Source organism: Hermetia illucens, chromosome 5 (assembly GCF_905115235.1).
Source record: "Hermetia illucens chromosome 5, iHerIll2.2.curated.20191125, whole genome shotgun sequence".
NCBI classification, from domain to species: Eukaryota; Metazoa; Arthropoda; class Insecta; order Diptera; family Stratiomyidae; genus Hermetia; species Hermetia illucens.
In genome coordinates, this window is record NC_051853.1 from 19,598,436 (window position 1) to 19,626,330 (window position 27,895).

Below are 27,895 nucleotides of genomic sequence, written 5' to 3' on the forward strand. Positions count from 1 at the left end.
ATCACGTGGAAACATCTCAGGTTAATGTTACAGCTGCCTCCGTTCCAATAATAACCTTGCCAGAGCTGCAAGTATGCTCAAAGCTATGACACCATTAATTTAGCAATGCAGGCTCAGTTGGAATAGACTCCTGACTAGTGCCTGATCTCGGCTCTGAACACAAACTCCCATAAGGACACGTGATATCCCTGATCGCATGGAAAACACGGCGACACAACCGGCAATAGCCGAAATTTGTAGAAGGAGCAACAATATATCATGCTCACCACTTCAGGCAGCTAAAATGGGAAATTTCACTATAAATCCCTTTGCAAAAAGCGGGAAATTAAGGCGGGCACCTACTGAAAAAGTAGAAAGGCACATTGTCTTAATGGTGAAGGCGATTGGAAGTGAAAAAGGGAGTGACATCATGGAGGCTAAGAGTCTTGGGGACCAAAAAAGAGAGATGCATTGAATTCGAGTTCGCATACAGGGCCACGAGAAAAGATGGCATACTCCGAGCTGCGTGAGACCCCTCATCTCACTGAAGAGGATGGCCCTCATTTGAAAAACAAGTTGTTAGCACTGATGAAGGGAACAATTGGTACCCGAAATATCGGTTTTTGCAAGAATAAATATTCACACCAACGAAAAAGAAACAACAAATTTTTATTATTGCAGAACTTTATTGCACACAAATAGGAACTGGGGGAATACACATCGTTAGTGCAGCCCGGGTTGTGCCAAATGCGATGAATTCAGCCCGAGAGAACGGGAACGCGCAATCAATCGCAGACGAATAGTGGCTGTGGAAAACCACATCGTTAGTGCAGCCTCTAGTTGCACAAAATGCGTTGCCCTTAGCCCGCCAGAAGAAGAATAAATAATTGATAAAAGGCGACGAGGGCAAACCGCGTGGATCTTCCGATGAGGGCGCCTCAAGAAGAACTCTGTAAGGTGGTAATCAAACAGCGTCGAAAAGGGAGAAAACTCAAAACGCAACCTAAGTTGAATGGCGACGGCAGCGGCTCCACTATAGCAAAGTCGAAGGCAACTACTACGGCAATATCAACGCCAAAGATAAAGAGAGGAGGCAAACCACGGACACGGCCATTCTCCTCAAGTCGAACGAAGGGAGACCTTTCGCGAAATTTCTTCGAGAGGTTCGCAATAATGCCAAACCAGGAGACGCTGGGTGGATATTAAATCTATCAACGAATTTGAACCGGCGATATACATGGGTCGAAGACGGATTTTGCGAGATAGTCTAAAGCATTCTAAGCATATGGATATATAGCAGGGGTTTGCAAAGGGCAGGACAGAAGCACTTTCTGTTACAAATGTGGTGAATCCGGACACAATGCGAAGACTTGTGAGTCGGCAAAGTGCTGTAACCCTTGCAAAGACCGCGATCTGCAAAAAAAAGATGGGACTCAAGTTCCCCGTTCTGGGTGGCTTCATATCATGCAAGCATAGCAGTGCAACTGTTTACAACTTGATGGGGCTGATGGTACAGGAAAGAAAAGCTGACTTGTTGTTTCCCAGCAAACAATACCGACATATATTGATATTTCGGGAACAATTTATTCCTTTCTTCAGTGCCTGGTGCATATGTCGAACAAAAAATTACTACTAGTGCCGAAGACGGTGTTGAGTTTTAATTCCAGGATTTATTGTTCCAAATATCGGTAGCACGCCGACATTCTGACGTCCTGGTTGCGAGGGAACTATCCCCGACGTAACTACCGCTGCGGCGTCCTCAGTGTCAGCGGTGTAACGATGGAAAGCACTCTAAGATTTCATCGAAGTTATAAGCGGCTCCTCTCAATGTTCTAACGTCCGACAAACGCCTGCCGGGTGGAAAATCGAGAAATTCGACGTTGCAAAATTTGTCGAAACCCTATAAAGAGCGGTATATCAACGACAAGAGCCAGGCGCAGACAAAAGAACTGCGACTGAATCGCTAGTTCATTCAACAATAAACCTTATCAGCGCTGCCGATGCATTGGCTCCCAAAAGGAAACTACGTCCCGGAATATTACATATGCACATTTGGACGGGTAAAATTACAAGCTTTTGGAGGAACTGCCTCAGACTTCGGCGGGTTACTCAGCGTGCAAGAGGCCAAGGCTAGATGACGCTTGTATTCGAAGAATATAAGCGAGGGCATGCTGCAGTCACCCTCTTCCATGGAAACAGTGAACATAGAAGAAATCATACAAGCTTTTCTTCTTGTTCATCACATCTGAGTTGACAGTGTCAATGTAAAGGAACTAGAGTAGACGGTCGTGTCCATGAAGGGCAAAAAAGCAACAGGGTTGATGGTATTCCCAGCGAAGTGTTGAAATTAGTATGTAAATACATGACCAACTGCCTACCCGGCACACTCAATGCATCTCTCACCGCGATGTTTTCCCCTCTCGCTGGAAGGTTGCGAAACTTGTGGCTGATAAGCAAGGGCAATGGCGACCCCAAGGCGTCGTCAGCGTATCGTTCGCTCAGTATGTTGGACACAGCGGGGAAGCTGGTTGAGAGGCTAATCAAGGCAAAACTGATTGACGCAATACATTCTAAGGTAGAGAGAGTACTCACCAATACAATATGGTTAAAGAGTGGGGCGATCCACAATTGATTCGTTTGAGGAGGTAGTAGAAGTGGTGAAACTCACTGAGGTACATAGTCACAGTTGTTTCCGAGTGGTGCTCATTGTGACCCTCGACGTAAGAAACGCCTTTAATAGTGTGATGTGAAAAATCGTTTACATACTCCAGGCTACCTATTTCGAATATTGAGGGATTATTTAAAGGACCGTGCGCAACCCTACAGGACTCACGAAAGGCAGTGCAGAATGAATGTCAGATGGGGGGCAGCTCAGAGATTTATCCTTGATCCGGATCTTTGGATTGGTTTATACGATAGTGTTCTACAACTCGAGATGCCTATTGAATCGCCTCTGATCGGATACACATGTTGCAGCATTGTTTACCGCATGCACGGTTAAGCAAGCTCATCGCACACTGGGAATCGTGTTGCGGCGAGTAAGCAGAGAAAACCGAAGTTATTGCCTTGACCAAGGGAAGAATTCCCACAGTTCTCCCTATTCAGGTTGGTGAAATCATAGTCTTGCCGAAGCCGGCGGCGAATTTCCTCAGCATCATGATAGACACGAAGATGACCTTCTTCGAGTAGATTCACAACACAGTAGACAAGGCTGCGGTTAGAGTGTTTGTCCAATGTCGAAAGTACCATATCCAACAGACGCTTCTTGGTGATAAATGGGGTTTAGTCCGTCCTTCTTTACGGTTCCGAAGTATGGAAGGATTCCTTCAGTAAGCATATGTGTCGCAAGCGCTTACCGCAACTACAAAGACGAGGGGCTTCGTGAGTTTTGTCCGCCTATCGTATCGTCTTCAAGTCAGCAGTACTGTTGAAAGCGGGAGCTATTCAGATCGCTCTGTATGCTGACAAGCGAAGGTTTATATACCTCAGAAAAGACGAGGGAAATACGGAAACTGTCGCTTGGGAAGAGAGGGCCCGTGCTCTCTGCGCTGCCATATTTTGGGAAAGAGAATCGAGCGGTAGATGGGCCGCCCGCCTTATAAAAACGGCCAGCCTTGGTTCAACCGAAATCACGGCGAAGTTGACTATTACCTATCCCAGCTGCTCAGTGGACATGGGTATTTCCAATGTTATCTGCACACCATCGGGAAACCAAGGTCACCCGATTACATTTATCCCCAGGATATGATGGATGATGCCTGCCACACCTTTTTCTTTTGCAGAAGGTGGAAACGCCATCACCCTCACCTTTCGATGGAATGGTGTCTTACGTCACCGGATGTCATGATTAAGGCCATGCTGCAGAGGGAGGACATGTGGAGCCGAGTAGCACGTTACACTCAAGGCATTCTTAAGATGAAAAACAGGGAGGTTGATAGGAGAGATGCCAGGGTAGTTGAGGCTCCCTGAATCCACGGTACCGAATAGGCCTGGTCTGAGGTAATGTGACAACGGTTGCAAGTTACAGATGTGGGCGCTGAAGGGGGGTTTATTTTTGTATTTAAAATATTTGGAAATTAGAAATTATATGAAATTAGAATTAATCAAAACTTTTTTTTCTAATTTGCGAGCTGATACTTTATTAGATAGAGTACGTTTATCTGTGGACATTTTAAAAGGCGGTTTTTAGATTTCTCTTCTTTTGTAATTTACACCATTCGTTTGTCATGTGTTATCGTTAAATACCAAAAGGAATATCATTACTTATAAGACGTGTAAATATTTTTGCTGCAATCTTCTTCTCCTCCTTCGATTCTGTAATTCCTATCGTCATACCAACTTACCATTCATCTTGTCTTAACCAATTGGGATTCTGCAATAACATTGTAGGTATTCAGCATGGCCTCCAATAAATAATCTGGCTACGCTGAAAATGCACCACATGACAGGAAAGAAAATTGCAGAAAACGACCAATCAATTCACAGTCCATTACTACATTGATCACCACATAAATGGCAAAAATTGAGTCAAAAGGGAATTACGGAAAAGCGGATTTCACAAGCAAATCGAGTTGTGTCAATTTAATTTAATCGTCTCTGATTACATGAAAAAAAAATCTTGTAGCCATTCTACAGCAATATCAATGAATTTCAACTTATTTTCTGTTGCTTCCCCTATAGCTGGTAATTTTATAAATTGAATTTCACAAAGTAATAATTACATCGCGAGCAATTTTGTTGAATGGCAAAAACCTATTACTCTGGAGAATTTATATCATTGTTTTCATGAGAAAGTATCTTTTGATAATTTATTGGTTCCACACTATAATTTAAATGAGTAATGAAACTGTAAATTCTTTTCAGCTGCTTTTCCAATTGCCCGACGGATCGGACATCCATACCAAAATCGGACGCCTCCAAAACGGAAAAAACCTAGGACTTCGTTCACAAGGATACAAGTAGCAGAATTAGAGAAACGATTTCATAAGCAAAAGTACTTAGCATCGGCTGAGAGGGCGGCCTTAGCGAGAGGTTTGAAAATGACTGATGCTCAAGTGAAAACGTGGTTCCAGAATAGGCGGACAAAGTGGAGGTAAGTGGAAAGTGAGCTGACAATTTTGTATTCATGCCCGAAAGCTGCTTTATTCGATAGACTTACTTGCTGTCAGCTGGTTTCAATGAAATTCTGAAAAATGGTATTTTTTAGCAGTGCATAGGTGCTCTCAAATCAACTGTCATAAAAAAAGTTGATGCCAGTTTCCTCTCTACTGCGCCGTTGAAAATTATTAGTCTCTTTAAGATCAATTCTTATTTGTTTCTAAACCCACTTTATTCCCATAGACGTGACCTTTCAATCCTATAATTGCAGAATTTATCTGCTAACCTTTGCTTTTTCCAACATTAATTTCATTGAGAATATTTCTACACAAATGGACATCATTTCCATATAAAAACAGAGCGTTTACAGGAGTGTGTTTTGCCAAGTGAAAAGTTCTCGTTTTTCCAAAAATAATTCGTTTGTTTGGACTCCAGCATTGTCGGTTGAACTCCCTCTTTATTCAATTTCGTCCTGAAAGAGGGTGACTATCCCTTACACCAAATCGCTCAGTCGATTCTATTTGCATTTACATAGTAGCGCTCTGCCCATAATAAATGATTTCTCATGGAAAAGGGAACTTAATGTTTCGTGGAGGGGATGATTTCGAGTGACGTGGCATGGTGGTGGGGTGGGGGAGGTGGCGTCTAAATTTGAATCGATCCAAGGGAATGTATGTCGGCCATATTTGTATGAAACCTTGTAATAAAATGAGTGCCATTCAAAAATATTGTCATTGGAAATAAGGCAAGATGATATTTTAATCGATTTGTTTTATAGCTACTCATTTCTTTATTGATTTTTAATGATGTATCCTAGCCACTTAAGCGAATTTTAATAGCACATCCATTCATGGCTATGTCATACGGGAATGCTTTATGTGTGCATTTATTCGATATATATGTTTTTGCAGCTATATAAGAGCAGAAAATGCGGCGAGATCATGTACGAGCTGAAAACACAGTTGCTTTTAAATGAAAGGGAAAAATGTGGCAACACAATTTTAAGGGGTTTTAAAAATTCATTCGGTTTTTATTTTAAACCCCTTAATTCTGAGATAAGAGGAAAGTTACCAAGCTTACGTTGCTTGTATTGGTGAGGATTTGAGAAGAAGGCACAAAAGAATTTCAAGTTGATGGGATGGATACATGGAGATTTTAGGAGGGATCAGACAAGGGAAAAGTTAAAAAGAGAACAGAAAACCAAATGACACAATGAAAGCAATGGCTTCTATAACGCTTGACATTCTCTTTACAAGCATAAGTCCTAGACCCTCTCCACTCCTTCGGGAGTGTTCCTGCTTTCACATTATGGCCTTGTGAATTTTTCATGAATTTAAATACTCAGCACTTTAGTGGTGTTCGTATGCAGCTTTACTGAAGAAGAATAATGGAGGTGGTTACAAAAAGAATAATATGCTTCAGGACGAAATTTGAAGAAGTGTTTCATTTACCTGACTTGCACATTTAAAACAAAGCAGCTTACATATATGTATTATATTTTGAATCGATTTCTTTTTTAATGTAGAGGAGATGTCAAATAGAAAGCGTATTAGTCAGAAAGTCAGTAAGAAATATATTTTTGAAGAATAATATTTGGAATCTCATTCTAATTGAAACAAGTCGGGAAACCGAAAGCTACAAGTTTCAGATATGAAAGGTTTTGTTTGTTTCTTATTTAAGTAGTATATTTGAGTGCAGAACTACCCCCCGCATAGCCCGTAATTTATGTGTATATTTAGCATGTCAAAATACTCACTGTAATATTATATTTTATTTATTGGGTTGCAGTAAAAAGACAACTTTGAGCTACTGTAATTTGTTTACTAATACTTAAACCAGTTTTGATCAAACTTAGGGTTTTAAAGTTTCATACCATAGTATATATTACTGCGTCTTTTTTACTTTTTGTAACTCTAGGGTAAACTTGAGGCGGGTTTCAAGCCAGTCTCCCCAACATAGTAGGATACTATTATAAATTTAATTTGAGTAGATATCGATATGGGGAGTATTTTGAGGCCTAGCCACCGTATAGCGGCAGTTTCATGATTTTTTTTAAATTTTTCCGTTGGGTAGTTTCTGAAAATGCCGGCGACCCCGCTTGTGAACGGGACGAAGGCTGAAGAAAAAGAAAGTTTCTGAGAAAAAGTCCGTTAAAGAAATCATCACTTTCGACTCCCCGCATTTCCAACAAAAGTCAAAATTTAGATGGGCTTCGCAAAGTACTAATCGAGGCTTTTCATTTGAAACCCAAGATGACTGCATTCAGAGAAAAAAAATTGCAATTTACAGGACCCCCTTAAACTCAAGCTTACAGCAACGCCCACATGTTCACAATTCCCACCTTATCACCAAACTTCGTGTCAATCAATATAGTTGTTTCTGAGAAAAGTGCGTGCGTCAGACAGACCTTCAACCGACTTTAATACGGTTTTGTTTTACAAATAAAACCTTAAAAATCGCTTCTGCTTTAGCGAAACTACCCTAAGCTCTTTCAGCTTCAATTTCATGGATAATATTAGGTAGTTATGTAAAGATTCAAATAGTTCGAAACATAATTTCCGCATTTTCAGTTACAATAAATATCAGAGTTATGGCAAAATGGAAAGCATGGACTCGTAGGGAGATAATATTGATTCTCAGAAAGTACACAATCAAAAATTCCGAAAAAAAATCTTGTGGTGTTGTTGTGTGAAGTTCATCTGCAGAATTTCATCTCATCCCGATAATTGATATCTGAAAAAAATACCTTTTAGAATTTACAGAACATCCTTCTTAAATTTATTGTAATTGAACAAAATTGACCATAATATATAACAAGATACAGAAAAGTTTAGTGCAAATGTGCCATTATTAACAAAGAGATAATAGGTCAAAAATAATATATGTACTGCTCAATATATTTAGCCTATCGATGCAGATTAAGGTGGGTATTGAAGGCGTCTGCATAGCTCAGTGGTTAGAGCACTAAGATTGTCGTATAGAGGTGCGCAAAACATTGCCTTAGTGGGTAATGTGATATCATATTACTTTTTACAAAAGGTGATATTACAAAGTAATATCACAAACATCACCTTTCATTACCTTAACCGTACATATGATGTTATACCATCAAAATTAATTATTGTCGTTTGGCAGCCCATAATGCCAAATATTATTTATTACTTGAATAATTTACCAAGCATTTATTACATTCAAAACGTAAAGTATACAACAACACCAAATAAGTACATTGAACCCTTCATGCAAGAGAAGAAAATATTGATCAAAGTGCTGATAGTGTAAGAAGGAAGTTCAACCTTTTCTTCAATATTTACACGAGTAGAGCCGAGAACATATATATACAGTATTTATGACTCTATTTAGGGAAGCCATTTATTATTTAAGGCAGAGCTGTGGTAATTAGATATTTGAAAATTGCAGCGCTAGCTTCAGTATCTAAATTTTGCCAAAGTAGAGCCAATTTTGATCGATTTGGGTGGTGAGCTTGATCTGAAGTCAGCAATAGGCAAGTATTGCGACAAGATTTCAGTTTTTTCCATAGCCAGGAAGGCACAAACTCTGCACCCCGACGGACTGCCAAAGACGCAACCTTGTCAGTGTACGGTCCTGTAAACTGTCTCGGAATAGATAAATTAGCAACATAAGCTTGATTGTATAATTTCGTGGTAGGCCGGTATAACTTTCACCTCATCCTCTATCGCAGTTCGGTCAATTCTGAATATTTCAGACCTTCAGAATTAGCAGCAGTTAGCGATTAAGAGGTACAACCGCAGAATTGTACAGCGTAATTTCATACTTGAGGTTTGGTCACTCGTTTACGGTTTTCTAAATTGTCATATGGTCAACGTGGAGTGCAAATTCGCTACGAAGTCTGAGGTACCCTTTGTTTAAACTGGCGCTGAGTTAAAAATTTTTCGCTTTTTACGATAACTTATAATTTAGGGAAGATCAGAAGATTTTCGCGTACCGTTTTAGCTTTGGGATCAGCCAAAACCTCACAATATCACCATAGCTTTGGCAGAAGTGATTAGCAGAATTCCAAAAACTCCCCACTAAAACCACACACACGACCAAAAACAACTTAAACTTCTTGCATTTCTACCATTTATGAACGGTTGAAAAAACAGACAATTTTAAATAAATGAATAACGTAAGCGATAGATGAGTTGGCTTTGCAAGTACTTTTAAAAAACATTTCAAGAGAATTGAACGATACAGTAGTTATAATAATGATTCCAAAAAAATGCAGTTGTTCTATCATTATATTACACGGGTTTTCCAGTATATCAGATTATTCACTTTGGTGTCATACAGACATTCTACAATGCCTTGGTGTAAAACAGATTCACCTAAAAAAGTAATTTTGACCTACCATCGTTTTGTTAGTAACAGTTGAGTTCGGCTAATTAGAGTACCTAATACTTGATTTCGACATAAATAAATAAATGAATTTTACTCAAGCGGATAGGTTGCATCACTTTAAGTTGTGTAAATTGTTAGTCTTAACTCCACCATTTTTCAACCGATAGTGAAAGAAGATAAATTTAGGTGCACAGATACCAGTTTTTAATGAAACCAAACCTTATTAAAATTATTAAATGCCGGTGTGCCTGTCACACTCATTTTCTCAGAAATAATTACTCCGATTGATACCAAACTTGGTGCGAACTGTCAACTCTTCAATCCTGCAATATAAGACCGAATGTCCTTATCACACTGAAGTGAACATGCTAAATACATAAACATCACGGGCTAGGTGCAAATGGTTCAAATGTACTCTCAAATATCCTTACATAGGAAATAGACAAAAGTTGTCATACTTCTGGTGTTTGGCTTTTTTGAAGCTAAATTTGACATCGCACCCGAGTATATTTTGAGAAAAAAAAGTCCACTTCAATTTTGCATATTTGGTGGACCTCCTTTAAACTCAATAGAGAATCATGCTTGCAATTGTGTATAACGGGCTTCGCAGACTTCATCATTCATGACAATGGCTTTAGTAGTTTCAAGTAAATTGAGGATGAGAGACAGATAGACAAACATGCAGATGGATGGACAGACAGACAGAAAACATTGACCCAATTTTAATAAGACTTTCTTTTCTTTCTTTTCAAAAATTGTCGTCCACTAATGCCATGACCATGCCTAATAAATATTTTGATACCATCAAAAACTGCTGTACTAGGAAGTGAACTGACAATTTCAAATTTGTGTGGAAAGCACTCAAGAAGTTTGTTTCTTTTTTGAAAATGGATTTTAAGATGCATTTCTGTCCTTAGTTGTACGCATATTAATTGGAATATTTACTGTGACCCCTGCTTCCATCAGAGCCAATGTAACTAAGCAAAATAAATTCACAAATTCTAGTTTGATATAACTGCTCGAGCACAGAATATTGTACTTTACACAGCCTATGAGTTGTTAAGTTCAAAAGAGCTTGTAACGGGAGCTTAACTTCTGATACCGTCACATATTTTTCAGCCAGATAACAGGCCCTTTTTGCTTCTTAGATTCTATAATACGGTGGATATAAGTTATGTTCAATTTGATTAATTGTATCTTTTGAAGCCTTGGATAATTTAGCTTCGTTTTTGCACGCCACTGTGCGGGGGGGGGGGTCCTCAAATCAAAAAAAGTTATCTTAAATTCATGTTATATTCCTACAATCAAGAAAAAATATATATAAAAGTAAAATGAAATCAAAACACCAAAAATATATCAAAGAAAAAAAAATTAAATTAAATCAAAATTAAAAAAATATAAAAAAAAGAAAAATTAAATTAAAGCAAAATAAAACTTACACGTTGATTACACTCCGAGCTCGGCGTGGCGTGTATTTGTTGTTGCTTTGTTTCTGTCTGTTGATAAAATAGTTAGACCACTAAAGTGCTAATTGTATATATTTGATTCTCTATTAATTCAAAATGTCTGCGATTTGAACACTTGGTCTCTGATTTTGGAAATATCATTACTTCATTAGCTCGACTGATAATTAAACATCAACATTTCATGCTCAGATTTTTTTAAGTGGAAATCAATTTGAATAAACTTTGGATGACACAAATACCGAATAAATTTTTAAAATATTCTTAAATTTCTTTTCTATTGAGCAAGTTCCTATATTCCTGATTTCGTCGCATCTAATCAGTTTTCCGTTGAAATTCTAGAAGATTATTTCGAAATTTAAAAATTTATATCGTCCAGTACGAATGTCGATTTTCCTCGAGACACCAAAACTCGACCGAATTTTCTCTCCAAAATCACTTTAAGCGTTCGTGGTTTCTTCAGGGGCTGGTTTTCGATGAGTCGCGTTGAGTACGATTAGCAATGAACCACGCCAACAGGTTGCCTGAAAACTTTTTCCTTTGGTACCAATGAGAATTTTCTCTTTTGATTTCACTTTATGAAAACTTTTCCACTTTTCTATTTTCGATTCTTCACAATCATTCTATTCACCACAAAAACGATATTTTCCTGTCGAAATTTTAACAATTAATTTTTCTTCTTTCGAGACTTTTTGATGTATTTTTACTCGCTTTTGGCAAACACACAGAACGACAAGAACCCTGCGAACTCGGGATTTTGAAATTTTGCTGACGAATTCACAATAACAAAACTCAATAATTCACCTAACGGAACTTTTGGAAACGTTTCAAAAAGAACAATTCATCTTCTCGCGATGATTAGCATTCTTGGCTCAAGGGAAATTGTGAGATCGTTCCCCACAGTGTCACCTTCACGGCTCTTCAAGATGCGAATCCCTTTTTGAAATCCCACCGGCCGTTGATCCGCTGTCCACCCACGATCCGGTCCCCATGCCGCTACGCTCGCCTTGAACTCGGTTGAACTCCGAGAGTTCATGTTGTAGCAATATGCGCGTCTGCCTACGGATATGACAAATCATTTCCCTATGTCAAGATTAATTCACCCAAATGCATTCAATAATGTGCAATCTGCGGCAATGATTAGGGTAATTGCACGTTATGGAATGCATTAATTGAGCACATTAATTCAGAAAGAGGCGAATGGGATTCCGCTTCCACCGCGAACCGCGGCTTCACATAACTTTTAGGAGACATAGATTTGGAATTTTATTACCTAATTATTGGTAGTAAGTGCGTTAGACCACCCTTTTTTTTTTGCGCGTGTGGGATTCACACCCTCTAAAAATCACCCCCGGTCTCTCCAGCCCCAGCCCCGCGGGACCACCATTGAGGTATTACTTCGCGGGGTAGGTTTGCTCTTAGGCACTCATCCTTCTCCTATTTGCAGCTTTGCTCCTTCTTTGTTCCTTCAGCAACTCCTCCTGCATTTGGATGGTTGCGGAGCCAACCGAAAGCCACTTCTCCTCGGACTTCAGCATCTCAGTAACCAAGCTCTCCGGGATCCCGCTCCTGCCCAGCTCCTCGTTTAAGCTCCTTCTTTCCATCGCAAATCGTGGGCAGTGAAACATCACATACTCTGGATCGTCCGGTATGCCATCGCATCTGGGACAGTTCGGAGAATCATCCAACCCAAAGCAGTGCAGATACTGCCTGTAGCAACCACCGTGTCCTGTGAGGAACTGGGTAATTTGGTAGTTGGTCTCCCCATGTTTTCGCTCAAGCCACACCCTAATGTTGGGAATGAGCCTGTGCGTGCACCGACCTTTCGCAGACTCGTCCCATCTGTGTTGCCAGAGATCAAGCGACTCTGACCTTGCCGCATTTCTACGCTGTGCATGCCCTTCCATATGTCTTGCATTGTACAGGACACTCATTTCTTTGGCCAGAATGTCAACCGGGATCATGCCTGCCTCCACCAATACTGCCTCATCTGATGTTGTTCTAAAAGCACTGCAAACCCTCAAAGCCATCCGCCGGTAAACCGAGTCCATCTGCTTCCGTCTCTGAGAGTTTGCAAGCGCTTCTGCCCACACATGCGACGAGTAGAGCAGGATGGAGCGCACCACCCCGGCTAGCACCAACCTTCGGCAATGTTTCGGTCCACCAATATTTGGTAACATTTTTGCAAGTGCCGTGGTGGCACTGGCTGCCTTTTGGCATGCATACTCTAGGTGTTCCCTAAAACTCAATTTGGTGTCAATTATTACTCCCAGATATTTGATAGCCGGCTTTGATACGACCGTATATCCACCGACCTCCACTTTTACAGTGTTATTTTTCCTGCGTTTCGTTATTAAGACCGCTTCCGCTTTCGCGCCCGCCAAGGTCGCCCCGGCCTTTTTAGCCAGGACTTTACCGCTCTCACTGTTCCCGTTGCGTAAACCCCCACATCTTCTGGGTGTTTTGCTGCAACAACCACAGCTAGGTCATCAGCAAAGCCGACAATCGTAGTCCCCTCTGGGACGGGAAGAGCAAGCACCCCATTATACATGATATTCCACAACAACAAGTAAATTCGCTAAGTATCTGGGGACACCTATGTCAGCCAACGCCCCTTTAATTCTATTCCAGTTGGCCAAGTTGAATGCGTTTTTGACATCCACCACGGCACAGCAGCCGCCAGAAATCAGTGCATCTTTTGCCAGGTTTACCACCATGCCAATTGCGTCCATCGTAGAGTGGGCGCGTCGGAAACCAAACTGGCGTTCCGACAAACCATTGCTGGCTTCGACGATGGGCAGGAGTCTGTTGTAGATGACTCTCTCCATCATCTTCCCCATTGTATCCAATAGGCAGATAGGACGATACGACGCTGGGTTTCCAGGTGGCTTATCAGGCTTCGGAAGCAACACCAACTTTTGCTTTTTCCACTGGGCAGGCAATATTCCTTCTTTTAGACACGCCTCGAAGGTGTTGGCGAAAAGGTCGGACCTAGTCTTCACTGCCAGTTTCAAAGCTCGGTTGGGGATGCCATCCAAATCTGGGGCCTTGTTGTCACCGAACCTACCACCACACACAGTTACAGGCGGTATTATGCTGCCATTTAGCTAAGCAAAAATTTGCCTTCCCCTATTTTCGTGATGAGGGAACAGAGTGGTAACAATCTGTTTCAGGAGGCGCGGACAGGTCACCTGGGGTGATTTCCGCAGCCTTTTCATCACCACTCTGTAAGCCTCGCCCCAAGGGTTTATGTCGGCATGGACGCACAGCTGTTTGAAGCAGTTCTTTTTGCTCCTCCGAATGGCTTCCTTTAGGCGGCCACGCAATTGCTTGTGTGCCTCCTCTCGACCGTCGCCACCGGGTTTTCCCCTGAGCCTCTAGCAAAGCCTCCTTGCCCGAAAACATGCGGCTTGCAAAGTTGCGATTTCGTTGTTCCACCAGTAGTTGGGTTGCCTACTGGGGAGCAATCGCCTTCTGGGCATAGTAGCATCGCATGCTTCCGTCACCCATCGAGTGATCTGGGAGACCACCTATTGCAGTAACAGTTGAATCAAGGCAGGAAGTTCTTCCACTTTTTATTAAAATTGTGTCGCATGTGTCGCGCTCTTCGTTCCGTATTGACAAAATCAAATTACATCTTACAAATTTGTCGTCTTGTTCATTGGATAACAGTGAATAATTGATTGACCACAAATTGAACGACATTCTCCTAAACTGGAATTTATCTGAATGACACGAAACATTGAGTTCGGCACTCGTACATCGAGTTAATGCTACCAAAGTAAAATAAAAGTAAACACGAATGATTCTATCAAGTATCTATGGACTTGGCAAGAAGCTACACAGGACTTATATCCTCCTACATATTCCTGTTGGCATTTCCCATCAGCATTCCATACGGGGCTAGGCCTAAACACACCAAATTCTATATGTCTGGTTGCTTTGAAAGTCAGAAACGTACCATAGACTTTTCCGACAAAATAACAATACCACACAGCATCCCATTTACGGACGAAGTAATTGAATCAAGTGCCGAAATAAAATGGCACGCAATTACTCTGGCAGTCAGAAAATACCCCGAACAGACGTTGAGCAGGAAGTGAATGTTTCCCCTTGCTCGGTGTTATGTGTTTCCTGGAAGGCAAAAAAAGAAAGCGAATTCCACGAAAACATCGTTTACCTCAAATATCTATTTATAATATTGTATGTAAGTAGGTTGGAAAACTTCTGGAGCAGTGCGACCCTTATATTCTTTTACAGCTTGCAACTCCTACAATCAACTCAGACGTTATCCTCACGCACAGGCAACTGATAAATGGTGGCAAATGGAATTAAAAGCTGAAATAAATAACAGACTACCATATTTTGGGGAGAATGGTGCAGATGAGTCCCTTTCTTGGAGCCCTCGTAAGACCCAAATCAAGTTCCTCCGTCGACGACACAATTTAGACACTCTTAAGAGAGTGGCCCCATAAAAATGTAATTAAAACTCCCATGAAGCTTCATTGTAATTATCACTTGGCGCATAAAAGCTATCTGCCAGCCATTTCCCAAATCATTTAAGAGGTTTGCAGGCTGTAGGCTTGGAGCTTGTAATTTCTCTATGCCCCATTCCGACCAGAGAAAACCCTTCTCAATGGGCAAATCACTAACTGATCCTTTGGGAGTTTAGTCCGTTCGTAGATTTAAATCTACTGAACTTATCCTTACATTGTGAATGGATTAGGTAAGCCTTTTATATTGTTTCCTTTTGCTCAGGATAATGGGGTGGGTACTTCTCTCCAGATTTTTGGTTGGGAAGCCTAAATTAGATTGGACATGGCGAAGAAGCTTTCTTAATTAATTTTCATCCTATTCGGGCCTGAGGTATTTCTATAATCTTAGCAGGAGTGAGCATTTAGTAAGAAGGTTTGAATTACGAGTTGTTTTATTGAGATGAAATTAGAATTTCTGTGGTCGATATTATCGTTTATATTCCTTTTTAAGGTTTTATTTGCAAAACAAAACCTTATTAAAATCGGTTCAATGTCTGTCTGTCTGTCTTTTTTTTTTGATGGAGGAGGTAGAAATCTTACAAAGACACTGCCGCGCCAGGTTGCAGCAGTGTGTGGGATTCTCACCCACTAAAACCACCCCCACTTTCTCCTTTTTCTTTCACCGCGGAACTGCCGCAAAGTATTATTATACTTCACGGGATGAACTGCGCTTTAAGTAATCCAGCCTTCCGTTCTTCGCGTCCACCTTGCGCACTCCGCTCTTCCAAGTTCCTCCTGTATTCTTTCGATTGCGTAGTTCACCGCACACCAGTCTCCCTTTGACTTCAACATTTCCCCAACGATGTTTTGCGGGCTTAGGTTGGTTTCCAGGGAGTCTTCCAGACTCCTCCTTTCTGAGAAAAATCGTTGACAGTGGAACATAACATGCTCCGGATCCTCAGGTGTGCAACCACATTCAGGACAAACGGGAGAATCATCCAGCCTGAATTGGTGCAAGTACTTCCTGTAACCACCATGTCCTGACAGGAATTACATCAGATGGTAGTTAATCTCGCCGTGTCGTCACTGGATCCAATCCTCAATACGGGGATTCAAAGTGAATGAAGACGCTGCACACCCTTAGCGCCACTAAGCGGTAAGTCATATTTTCCCTCCTACGATTACTCTCACACGCTAGTGCTTCCTCCCAAACTGGTGCCGCGCATAATAATGTGGACCGAACCACTCCGGCCACAAGTAATCTGTGATCGTATCTTGGGCCTCCAATATTAGACATCATCCGCGCTAAAGATACTCTGGTATTTGCCGCTTTCTCATATAGTCCAGATGTCCCTTGAAACTGATTTTACCGCCAATCATCACCCCTTGGTGTTTGATAACCGGTTTCGAAGTGATGACGTGACCACCAACACGAATATTAACCGTACTGCTCTTCCTAAGATTGGTAATCAAGACCGCCACCGTCTGTTGTTCCGCAAGGTCAAGCTGAACCATCTTCAGCCACGCTTTTATGGCGCTAATGGTTGCGTTAGCGTACATTTCAACGTCAACACAGCTAGATCATCTACGAAACCGACTATCGTGGCTTCCTTTGGCACGGGAAGGACAAGGTCCCCATTGTACATGACGTTCCATAGGAGAGGACCCAACACTGAGCCCTGTGATACTCCTGCGGTGAGGGTCCACTGCTTGGATCCCTCATCCGTGTTGTACCAAAGTGTCCTCTTCGAAAGGTAACTGTCGAGGAGCTTAGTCAAATAACTAGGGACACCCATTTTAGTCAGTGAGTTCTTTATCCACTCCCAACTTGCGGAATTGAACTCATTTTTTATGTCCAACGTCACCACGGCACAGCATTTTTTATATGACATCGCGTCTCGAGCCAGCTACGGCGTCGATCGTGGAGTGGGTTTGACGGAATCCAAATTGTCGCTCCGATAGTCCATCCCTATATTCAATGATAGGGAGCAGTCTGTTGTGAATGACCCTTTGGAGCATCTTTCCTTTGTGGTTTTCGCCCCCTCATCTTCTTCAGGACCATCCTGTATGCTGTCCCCCAGGGGCTTTGTTCTGCCTCTGCGCAAAGTTCCTTGAAGAATTCTCGCTTGCTGGTCCGTATAGCCTGCTTAAAGCTCACATATACTTGCCGTTTCTCATCAAAGTCCGGTCTTCCTCTAAATCGTTGGCAGATCCTTCTAGCTCTTTCTAGCTCTTCTTCTTCTTCATTCCACCAATAGTTTGAGCATCTTGTTGCAGGAATTCGTCGCCTCGGCATAGCAGCGTCGCATGCTTTCGTTATGCATCCCATCATTTGCTCTACCTTTCATGTAGCCGCATCACCGGGATTTTGGCCTTCCAATAGCATCTCTATGAATGCATCCTTTTTAAACTTTTTCACGGACCAGCCCTGGTTTCCAACTTCACGGGAACGCACATCGCCGTACCAATGTGGTACTCACATATGTCAGATCGACTATTGAACCCAACCCTGTCCCACGAAAATTGGAAACATTTCCCGTATTGGCAAGCACCAAGTCTAGCTCCGCGAAAGCCTCGAGCAGGATACGCCTGCCCCAATCTACGGCCCACGCGCTGAAATCACCCGCTATGATCTTGGGGTTTCGATTTCTTGCATCCGAGACTAGCATAACTAGCAAGGTTATCAGCTCAGGATCGGATTTGACCTTCCTAAGGATATCAGCGTAAGTCATATCACCTTTTTTGGAGATGATAATTAATTCCAGCCGTAATCTTCTTTTCTGTGCCGCATTTTTCTTTCCGCCAACCTTGGTCCATGATTCCTTGGTTTCTTTTTGAGGCTTTGCCTCCTTTGGGTCGATTGGAGCCGGCGCTGCAGTTTCCACTGATTTGGTAACTTTGTTTGCCTTGCCTTTTACCGGTGAGAGGCCTTTTTGCCTTTTCGTGTCCTGTGAGGATCCGAAAGAATCGTTCGCGCCCTCTTTACTCCTCTTTTCAAGCTTACCGCGCTTTGGAGTTCGAAGGGGTTTCACTTGTGTTACCTGAGTGACGCTTGATTTCTTCGAGGCACGAATGGTGCGGACCATGTTTTTGATGGCCTGGTGCCCATTGTGTTTGTCCTTTATAAATTCAGACAACTCTTCTATTATATTTTACCTCCGAGTAGCTCCTCAGCTTGGTTTTCCCACCGGGTGCTTACGTATTTATTGGTCTTCCGGGAGCTTCCCTGATTTCCCTCCTTCATCGACGTTGATTTCGGAGGAGATCGAAGAATCATCGAGCTTCTCCTAAATGGATCAAAAACTAAGTCCTGCGGCATGTTCCGACCAGGTGTAGTCACCCCCCTATGGGCTAATGAATGACCAGTTTGTGAGGCATCTTTCCGTATATTTTGAACAGGCGTTCTCGGGAGTGATATACTCCTTTTAAATGCCTCTTTCTCCAGACTACTTGTGGTATTCGATGCAACGGTGGCCAAGTAATCCAACACCGAGTCGCTGCAGTTGAGGGATATCGGCTTGCCCACTCTCAAAAGCTGGTGGTACTGGGTTTCCGAAGCCCTGCTCCGTAACTTTATTCTCCTTCTGTTGCTCCATATTTGGTTTCATTTCTGGGTATCCTTCCCGTAGCCAATTTTTATCCACGGGTGAGCGTTTACTTTTCACCTACCCGGCCTGCGCATAAACATGTCCACACACACACACATCCAAATGCGTATATGTGCATATTCCTAAGCATCCGTCGAACATTCCCTTATCAGCACGAAGAGATGCGCCTGATGGGAGATCTGCAACTCCGCACAGGTCTGTCTGTCTGTCACACGCACTTTTCTCAGAAACAGCTATACCGATTGACACTAAATTTGATGAGAAGATGGGACCGGTAAAGCCCAAACATGCAGTGAGTGATATCCTTCTACGTTGCGATTTAAGGGGGGGGGGGTCCCCATACATGTAAAAGGGGGGTGTAAAAATTTGTTTCACCGAATATAGCCATATGGGATATTAAATGAAAGGTGTCAATTAGTACTTTTCGAAGTTGGTCTTCGTTTCGAGATTTGTTAGAAAGGTGGGGAGTGAGAGGGGTGGAAATTGATGATTTATTTAACCGACCCATTCTCAGAAACTACACAACAGTCGGTTTCCCGACTTGTTTCTATAGTGCATTTGAAGTAACATATTTTTGGGGATGGCTTATTTTCAACAGGAGCGAACATTACTAGTATGCTCCGCTGGGTTGCTCTTTTTGTTTTTCTTATGACGATTCCGATTAATTTTATCAAAATATTCTACTATCAAACCTTCCTTTTGCAAATACTCTCATCAACAAAAACGTCCTTCCTGCAAATAACAAATTTCACATGGTTTTTCTAATATAACCATGATTTAAATTGCTACTCAATTCCAAGCTCCTGCAAATTGCCGAGCATTAATCAAAAGGAAAGCTTTCAGTGAAATTTACGACTCCTCTTTCTTCCTTTATTTATTACATAATCCAAACATTGAATGGTTGAAATATTACTCAAACACTAACTGCATTATTTTCTTTCACCGGAATGGACCATTTGAGGGAAATTGCTTTATCTCACCCTTGTCTTCGCATCGTTTAGCCCTCATATGTAGAATTCGGTACCATTTCCAAAACGGAACAATCTCGCTTTAATATAATTTATTCCATTTTAATTTTCGCTTGGTAATTTATCATACAGGAGCCGCTGACTGGTGTTAACCCGTTTTCCTATGGAGGAGCAACCGAATGAATTTCAGATTTTTAGTGTTTGTATTTCATTGGTTTCACTCACCCCACGTTAGCGGCTGAATTGGAGGTAACAAACATTTGAGCGAAATAGATACAATATCTGACTTTAATCCACCAAGTATGCTAGGCGAGTACATAAGCAAATCCATTTTGTAATTTATTTGTGGAAATCTATGTAAAAAGGGCTCAGACAACGAGTGAAGTGAAATGAAAAATTAGATGGAGGAGTTTTGAACAAAGTTTTCCAATGCTTAAGTCGTCTTTTACGAATCGAATAGATAATTGGCTGAGACATTGCAAAATTTGCGGCTGATTTTAATTACTCATGATTAATTATAGACATCTTGATTGCTTGGGTTTTGGTTTTAATTACACTTTCCTCGACTTTTGTAATTGATTTCGGGTTAAGATATGAACCTTGGTAGCTAAACGACAGGCGGGTTGGTAATTTAAACGTTTTCTATCTGCAAGTTGAGCGAGAAGGGGATTGATCTTCATAGTTTTGTTTGGTTACTTCTGGATTCTCAGTCAATTAGCGTACATAATTTTGGACGAGCAAGATGCTAGGACTTTAGTGGGAAGGAAATTTCGCTTGGTATTAGTAAAGTGGAATATAAAGTCGATAACGTACTGTTGAGCAGTCTAAGTATAAAATTTATAGATGTGTAAAGGGTAAATTTGTTATAGAATGTTAAAAATGATTAACACTCGGAACTCGGGTGTAGAACTTAGTGGTAAACAATTTTTCCAATAATGGCGAAAAGAAAATTATTTTTTCAATACAGCAGCCGCTCAAAGATTAGAACTCGCAAACGAAAAGCTTGGAAATTAGAGCAAACAACATGGCCGGTGAGCCCCCCCCCCCCCATCATTGACATGGCTCTAACTTCCAACCTTAGAGCCAGAATGTAAGTAATAGCACAATATAAATATTTAGGGTATACATATAGAATAAATATTATTGGGTGCAGGCATAATGTATTTTATATTGCCTGTACCATAGTTGTAGACATATTCTTATCTTAAGATAATAACAGGACCTTGTTCGAAGAACGCATCTTGTTTTGTAACATGTGTGAACGGGCCTGATAATAAAAATGGTACAAGCATAATGTTATTTATATTGCTTGTACCCTATTTCGTAAGAAATGTGTCTTCATTAATGAAGACACTTTGACCTGCGCATTGTAAAATGCAATATGGACATGTGCGCGACACATGATAAAGATAGGATAATGTTTACAAGATAGGTTACTTTGTAAGAAATAGTGTAAGTAGTCTTTAGTCTAAATTTGGAATTTAATATAGAATGGTCATACGATCCTTCCCAAACGGACTCAAAGTGAATTTTATTTTAATTGGCGCCCAACGTGGTTTGAACCACAATCTTTAATCCTTGTATAAGGAGTCGGTATTAATTTCGTAAAAAAGTGTGTGAAAATTTAGTTATATAAATGTTCACGATCGTGCGAATTTAAAACGAAACAATAATCGAGTGAAGCGGCTGGCAGCGGAGTTTTCAGACGTACCTACATATTGCAACAAGTGACTGTGACTGGGTGAACGAGATATCTAATCAAAGCGTATCGAATCAACTGGTGGCGTGTGTCTAACTTGCAAACAGATATGAATATCTGTACGAGTATTATGTATGTACAATTAATTTAAAAACATCCTAATATATTAAATTGAGAAATTTAAGCTTAAAAAGGGCCGATTACAGGGTTAACCGAATCGACAGTTTAAATTTTTTAAATCTCTTAGAAAAAAAGTAATAGAAATGTCTTTATCTGCCGAAGCTATTTCGAATATGATTGAAAGGGTTAACCTTTCATTAGCTGTTCAGCTTAGGAAGGAATTTCAAGACGCAATTGCGGAATTGAAATCTCAGCCAGGTCCGTCAACTCAAGGGAGTGACATTCACAGTGTTGTTTCTCAGTTAAGGCAGGAATTTCATTCTACCATACAGGAACTGCGAGCGTCAGCACCACCTGTTGAAAAACAGAGTGATATTAATGTGGTTGTTTCGCAATTAAGGGAAGAATTTCAGTCTTCTTTGCAGCAACTGAAGACACCAGGTCCTTCTGTACAGAGGTATGAGGAAATTGCCATCACAAGTAGGGTTGTTGGTGGTAATATGAGGCTTGACTTACCAAAATCAATGCACGAGTTTAGCGGTGTTATGGATAAGTATCCATCATGGCGACAGTCAGCCAAAGCTGCAATAAAGCCGTATCAACCATATGTTGGTTCTGACATATATTATCAAGCTGTTGCTATTATCCGCAACAAAATAACTGGTTCTGCTGATATGGTTTTATCGTCGTTCAGTACACCACTGAATTTTGACGCTATATTGGCTAGATTGGACCATACGTATTCCGATAAGAGACCACTGTATTTACTCGAGCAGGAATTGTCTACTCTTAGACAAGGTCGTTTTTCTATTCCACAATTTTATGATATGGTAGAAAAACAATTGACTTTAATAACCAATAAAGCTATTATGCAATATGGTGATGAAAGCGTAGTTTTGAAATCCTTGAATGAAAAGTATAGAGACGACGCATTGCGTATTTTCATTTCTGGTATTAAAAGACCTATCGGTGATACTCTCTTTGCGAGTCAACCAAAGGATTTACCATCTGCCTTGGCTCTCGCACAGGAACTAGAGTCTAACAGACAACGCTATAATTTCGCCGCTGCTTTTGCTAATTCGAACTCTGATAGGGAACATACGAGTAATTTGGGTAAAAGTCCACATTATAAAGTGGTTAACAAAACTACCCGAGATGAAGCTCAATCTCCACCTGAACCAATGGATGTAGATCCATCAACGTCTCGATTTAGACAAAATTCGGGAAAAAATAATAATTTTCGTTCGAAATCATCAAACAATAATTTTTCAAAAAGACATCAATTGAACACATTCCGGGTAGAGAAATTAAAGGATAGTTCTGTTGTAGACATTTTACAATCAAAAGCATGTCTTCCATACGTTCAACACACTTTGTTAAACGGTGAGAAAATTAAACTTCTTTTGGACACAGGTGCCGAAAGAAACTATGTGAAAAATCTTCCATTTCTAGTTGGTGTATCTAAATTAAAAAACGATGAATTTGATGTACATTCCATTCATGGGGAAACACGTATCACCGCGAAATGTCAGATAAGCATTATGGGACGTACTTCTGATTTTTATGTATTGTCTGAAATAAATGATATGGATGGAATTATAGGTTACAGATTTCTAAAGGAAATCAATGCAATGATTGATGTCACTGGTAGTAAACTTTATTATATAGGTGGAATTCAAGAGGTTTTTCCTTCTAATAGCACACAAATAAATCTCCTACAGGATTTAGATTACAATTCTATTCCTGAGGAAGGTGTAGACGGGTTTAAGAAAATCGTTACGGAAAATCAAAAAGCATTTGCTGATCCAAATGAAGCATTGCCTTATAATACTAACATTGTGGCTACGATTAAAACTACCACTGACGAAGCAATATATTCAAGGAGTTACCCATACCAGATGACGGCAACTAAATTTGTAAATTCTGAGGTTGAAACTATGCTACGTGATGGTATAATCAGAAAGAGTTCTTCTCCTTATAATAACCCAATTTGGGTAGTTAATAAAAAGGGTGTAGATGAAATGGGAAATCCTAAACTACGTCTGGTAATTGACTTTCGAAAACTAAATGCGAAAACTGTTTCGGATAAATATCCTATTCCAGATACTTCAGTTATATTGTCGAATTTAGGAAAATCCAAGTATTATTCTACTTTAGATTTAAAGTCAGGTTTTCATCAAATCTTGTTGTCAGAAAAAGATCGTAAGAAAACGGCGTTTTCCGTTAATAATGGCAAATACGAATATTGTCGAATGCCATTTGGTCTGAAAAATGCTCCGAGTATCTTTCAGAGAGCGATCGATGATGTATTAAGGGACGACATAGGAGTCCGTTGCCACGTCTACATTGATGACGTTATAATTTTTTCTTCCGATATTCAGAGTCATTTAAAAGATATTGAAATAGTAATAAAAAAGCTTCGAGATGCGAATATGCGCATTTCATTGGGAAAATGTAAATTTTTCAAAACGCAACTCGAGTTCTTGGGTTTCGTTGTATCTGAAAATGGTTTAAAAACTGCAGATAGCAAAGTAAGTGCTATTCTTAATTTCAAAGAGCCAACTACTATTAAGGGCCTTAGATCCTTCTTAGGATTATCGGGTTACTATCGACGGTTTATACGTGATTATGCAAAAATTGCAAAACCTTTGACTCAATTATTGCGAGGAGAAAATAGTAATGTTAGTGCAAAAAAGTCAGAGAAAAAGAAAATTACATTGTTGAAGGATGCTCAAGATGCCTTCAACAAGTTAAAGCAGATTTTAGTATCAGAGGACGTTACTTTACGTTTTCCGGATTTCAGCAGACCATTCGAGCTCACAACTGATGCCTCATCGGTAGCAATTGGTGCTGTGTTATCTCAGGACAAACATCCGATTACTTTCGTATCACGAACGCTTAGTGCGACTGAGCAAAACTATGCGACCAATGAGAGAGAAATGCTTGCCATAGTATGGGCATTGCAGTCTCTTAGAAATTATCTCTATGGAGTAAACAATCTTCACATTTATACCGATCATCAACCACTAACATTCGCGATATCTGATCGAAATCCTAACACCAAGCTAAAGCGTTGGAAAAGCTTTATCGAAGAATTCACACCGACTTTTCATTATAAGCCTGGGTCTCAAAATGTTGTCGCAGACGCGCTATCTCGCCAGTATATTCAGAATCTTACTGGAAATGGTGAATCTAGCGGAAATTGCTATAACAGTGAGGTATCCCTATCTCAGGTCATAAGGACAGTGTCAATGCCTATAAATTGCTTTAAAAGTCAGATTATTCTTTCAGTGGGCAAGGATCTAAAAGTAACAACAATTAGATTGTTTAATGGGTACCTACGTCACGAAATTGATTTTTCGAACACCGAAAGTCTATATTCAAAGTTAAAGGAGATAGTTGACGCGAAGGTAGTTAATGGACTCCACTGTTCTTTGGAAATTCTTGGAAAAATACAGAATGATATTATCAATCTGTTTCCCTCGGTTCGTTTTAAGCATACCGAAAAGATTGTGATGGATTTAATAAATGAAAATGATCAGCTGGAAACTATTGCAATGGAACACAATAGAGCGCATCGTTCAGCGAAGGAGAACTATGACCAAATTCTGGATACATACTTTTTTCCTGGACTTCGTAAGGAAATAAAAAAATTCGTTAGTAATTGTAAAATTTGCGTAGAGTCTAAATACCAAAGACATCCGAAAAGGCAAATTATGAAGTGTACGCCATTACCCAAATATCCTGGTGAAATCCTGCATATGGATATTTACAGTACTCAGAATAACTACTTCCTTACGTGCATAGACAAATTTTCAAAATATGCTCTAGTGGAACAAATTGATTCACGTTCAATTGTAGATATTAAAATTCCTCTTACGAAAATAATTGGTTTCTTCAAAAATCCGAAAACATTAGTTACGGATAATGAGCCATCACTCTGTTCAAATGTTATACAATCCCTTATTAGGGACCACTTTGGTATGTCTCACTATAAAGTTCCAGCTATGCACAGTACAAGCAATGGACAAGTCGAGAGATTCCATTCAACTCTAGCAGAAATATCGAGAGCGATAAAAAAGGATATGCAACTTACAGATCTTAGTGAAATTATCCAATTAGCGTTAATAAAGTATAACAATTCTATACACTCTGTAACAAAAGCAAGACCTATTGACTTACTTTGGAACATCTCTGATTCAAATAAACTTAATACGGAAAAACTTTTGTTAAATGCCCAAAAAGCTCAAAATAATTATCACAACAAAAAAAGGGTCAATAGAAAATTTAAAAAGGGGCAAGAAATATTTGTCAAAAGGAATAAACGTTGTGGGAATAAGCTTTCGAATAAGTATGATAGGAAAAATGTGCAGAAAGATTTAGGTACTGCGGTACTAGTAGATGGTAAAGAGGTGCACAAAGATAATATTCGTTAATGTTTCTCTATCCAGATTAACATTGGTCACCACCGTCGCCGGTAAAATCTTTGACTATAGTTCATCTAATTATATATCATTACGAAAAGGGGACGTGGGACTGTACGAAGATTATATATACCTTATCCATAATATAAATTTAACTGAATTGAAATGTTTTCAATATCGGAACAGAAGGAATCACTGGACGCAGATGCGAATGAAATGTCTAGATTATTGTCGTCTCTAAGCGCATAAATTTAATAAAAAAAGAGTATTATGATATCAGCGAACCAAGATTTCCTGAGTTATTTCAAATTATTACCATTAGAAATCAAAGAGTAATATCCTTATTAACGAACACTGTCTACTCGGTTACCCTTGTTCAATTAAACATTGTAAATCCTGTCATTTTAACAGACCAAGGGGTCCTCTCAATCGTAAAACAGGAAGAAATGCCCATTACTATAAGTGAATTGACTTCATCTTCTACTGTTAAAATATATATTAGTAATAATGTGTTTAAATATTTAGTTAAAGTACCAAATATAATTACTATTTGTTCTCTCATAGTTATGTACCCTGTAATTCATAACAATACCATATTAGATTTAAGTAATAGGTATGTTGCCGAGTGCAAAAAAAAACACACTGCCACTGGTTAATTGTAAGGATGGTAAGGGCAAAGCAGTCTGCAAGCACGATCGTTTTGATAAATGCCTTGCAATGATCTTCAATGGAAACGTCGCAACGTGTAAAACGGTCACTTCATATCACATCTCACCAATCGAAAGGGTTGATGATGATACATTGATCATTAATGATGCAACAGCCACAATAGTAGAGAAAAATCACTCGGTGACTGTTACGGGTACATTCCTCGTACAGTTTGAAGAGGATATTCTCGTCAACGACACACTGTACAAAGTTACAGGTAAGGTGTCATCAGTGGTTCCGCAAATTTCAAAGCAGTTCCAGCTTAATGTGTCAGCACATTCGACACAGCTGACATTGCCGTACCTGCATAAGATACATCTCCGCAATTTGGAGAAGATCCGACAATTTGATGCCGACAAAGTCAACAACAATGAGTATGCATGGTATGCATTTGTCCTCGTCGTGGCAACAGTGATTCCGGCTGGTATCATAGTAATGCGTAGAAAATGCCGTGGTAAGCCGACGATCAGACGACCTAACCGACCTATGAATTTCGACGTCGAAAATGAAATCGAACGTATCGTACGCTACATCGCCGATCACAAACAGATTCGGGACGAATCAGCTTAAGGGGAGGGGTAGTAATAGCACAATATAAATATTTAGGGTATACATATAGAATAAATATTATTGGGTGCAGGCATAATGTATTTTATATTGCCTGTACCATAGTTGTAGACATATTCTTATCTTAAGATAATAACAGGACCTTGTTCGAAGAACGCATCTTGTTTTGTAACATGTGTGAACGGGCCTGATAATAAAAATGGTACAAGCATAATGTTATTTATATTGCTTGTACCCTATTTCGTAAGAAATGTGTCTTCATTAATGAAGACACTTTGACCTGCGCATTGTAAAATGCAATATGGACATGTGCGCGACACATGATAAAGATAGGATAATGTTTACAAGATAGGTTACTTTGTAAGAAATAGTGTAAGTAGTCTTTAGTCTAAATTTGGAATTTAATATAGAATGGTCATACGATC

At 40.1% G+C, this 27,895-nt stretch overlaps 1 protein-coding gene across 1 annotated transcript in view; it reads left to right on the forward strand.

The window, feature by feature from the left end:
• Positions 1–27,895, forward strand: part of LOC119658247 (T-cell leukemia homeobox protein 3) — a 101,484-nt gene that overhangs the window by 53,982 nt on the left and 19,607 nt on the right. Inside the window, exon 3 of the mRNA XM_038065522.1 lies at positions 4,843–5,071. Within this exon, the coding sequence (XP_037921450.1) occupies positions 4,843–5,071 (229 nt within the window). The remainder of the gene's footprint in view (positions 1–4,842; positions 5,072–27,895) is intronic.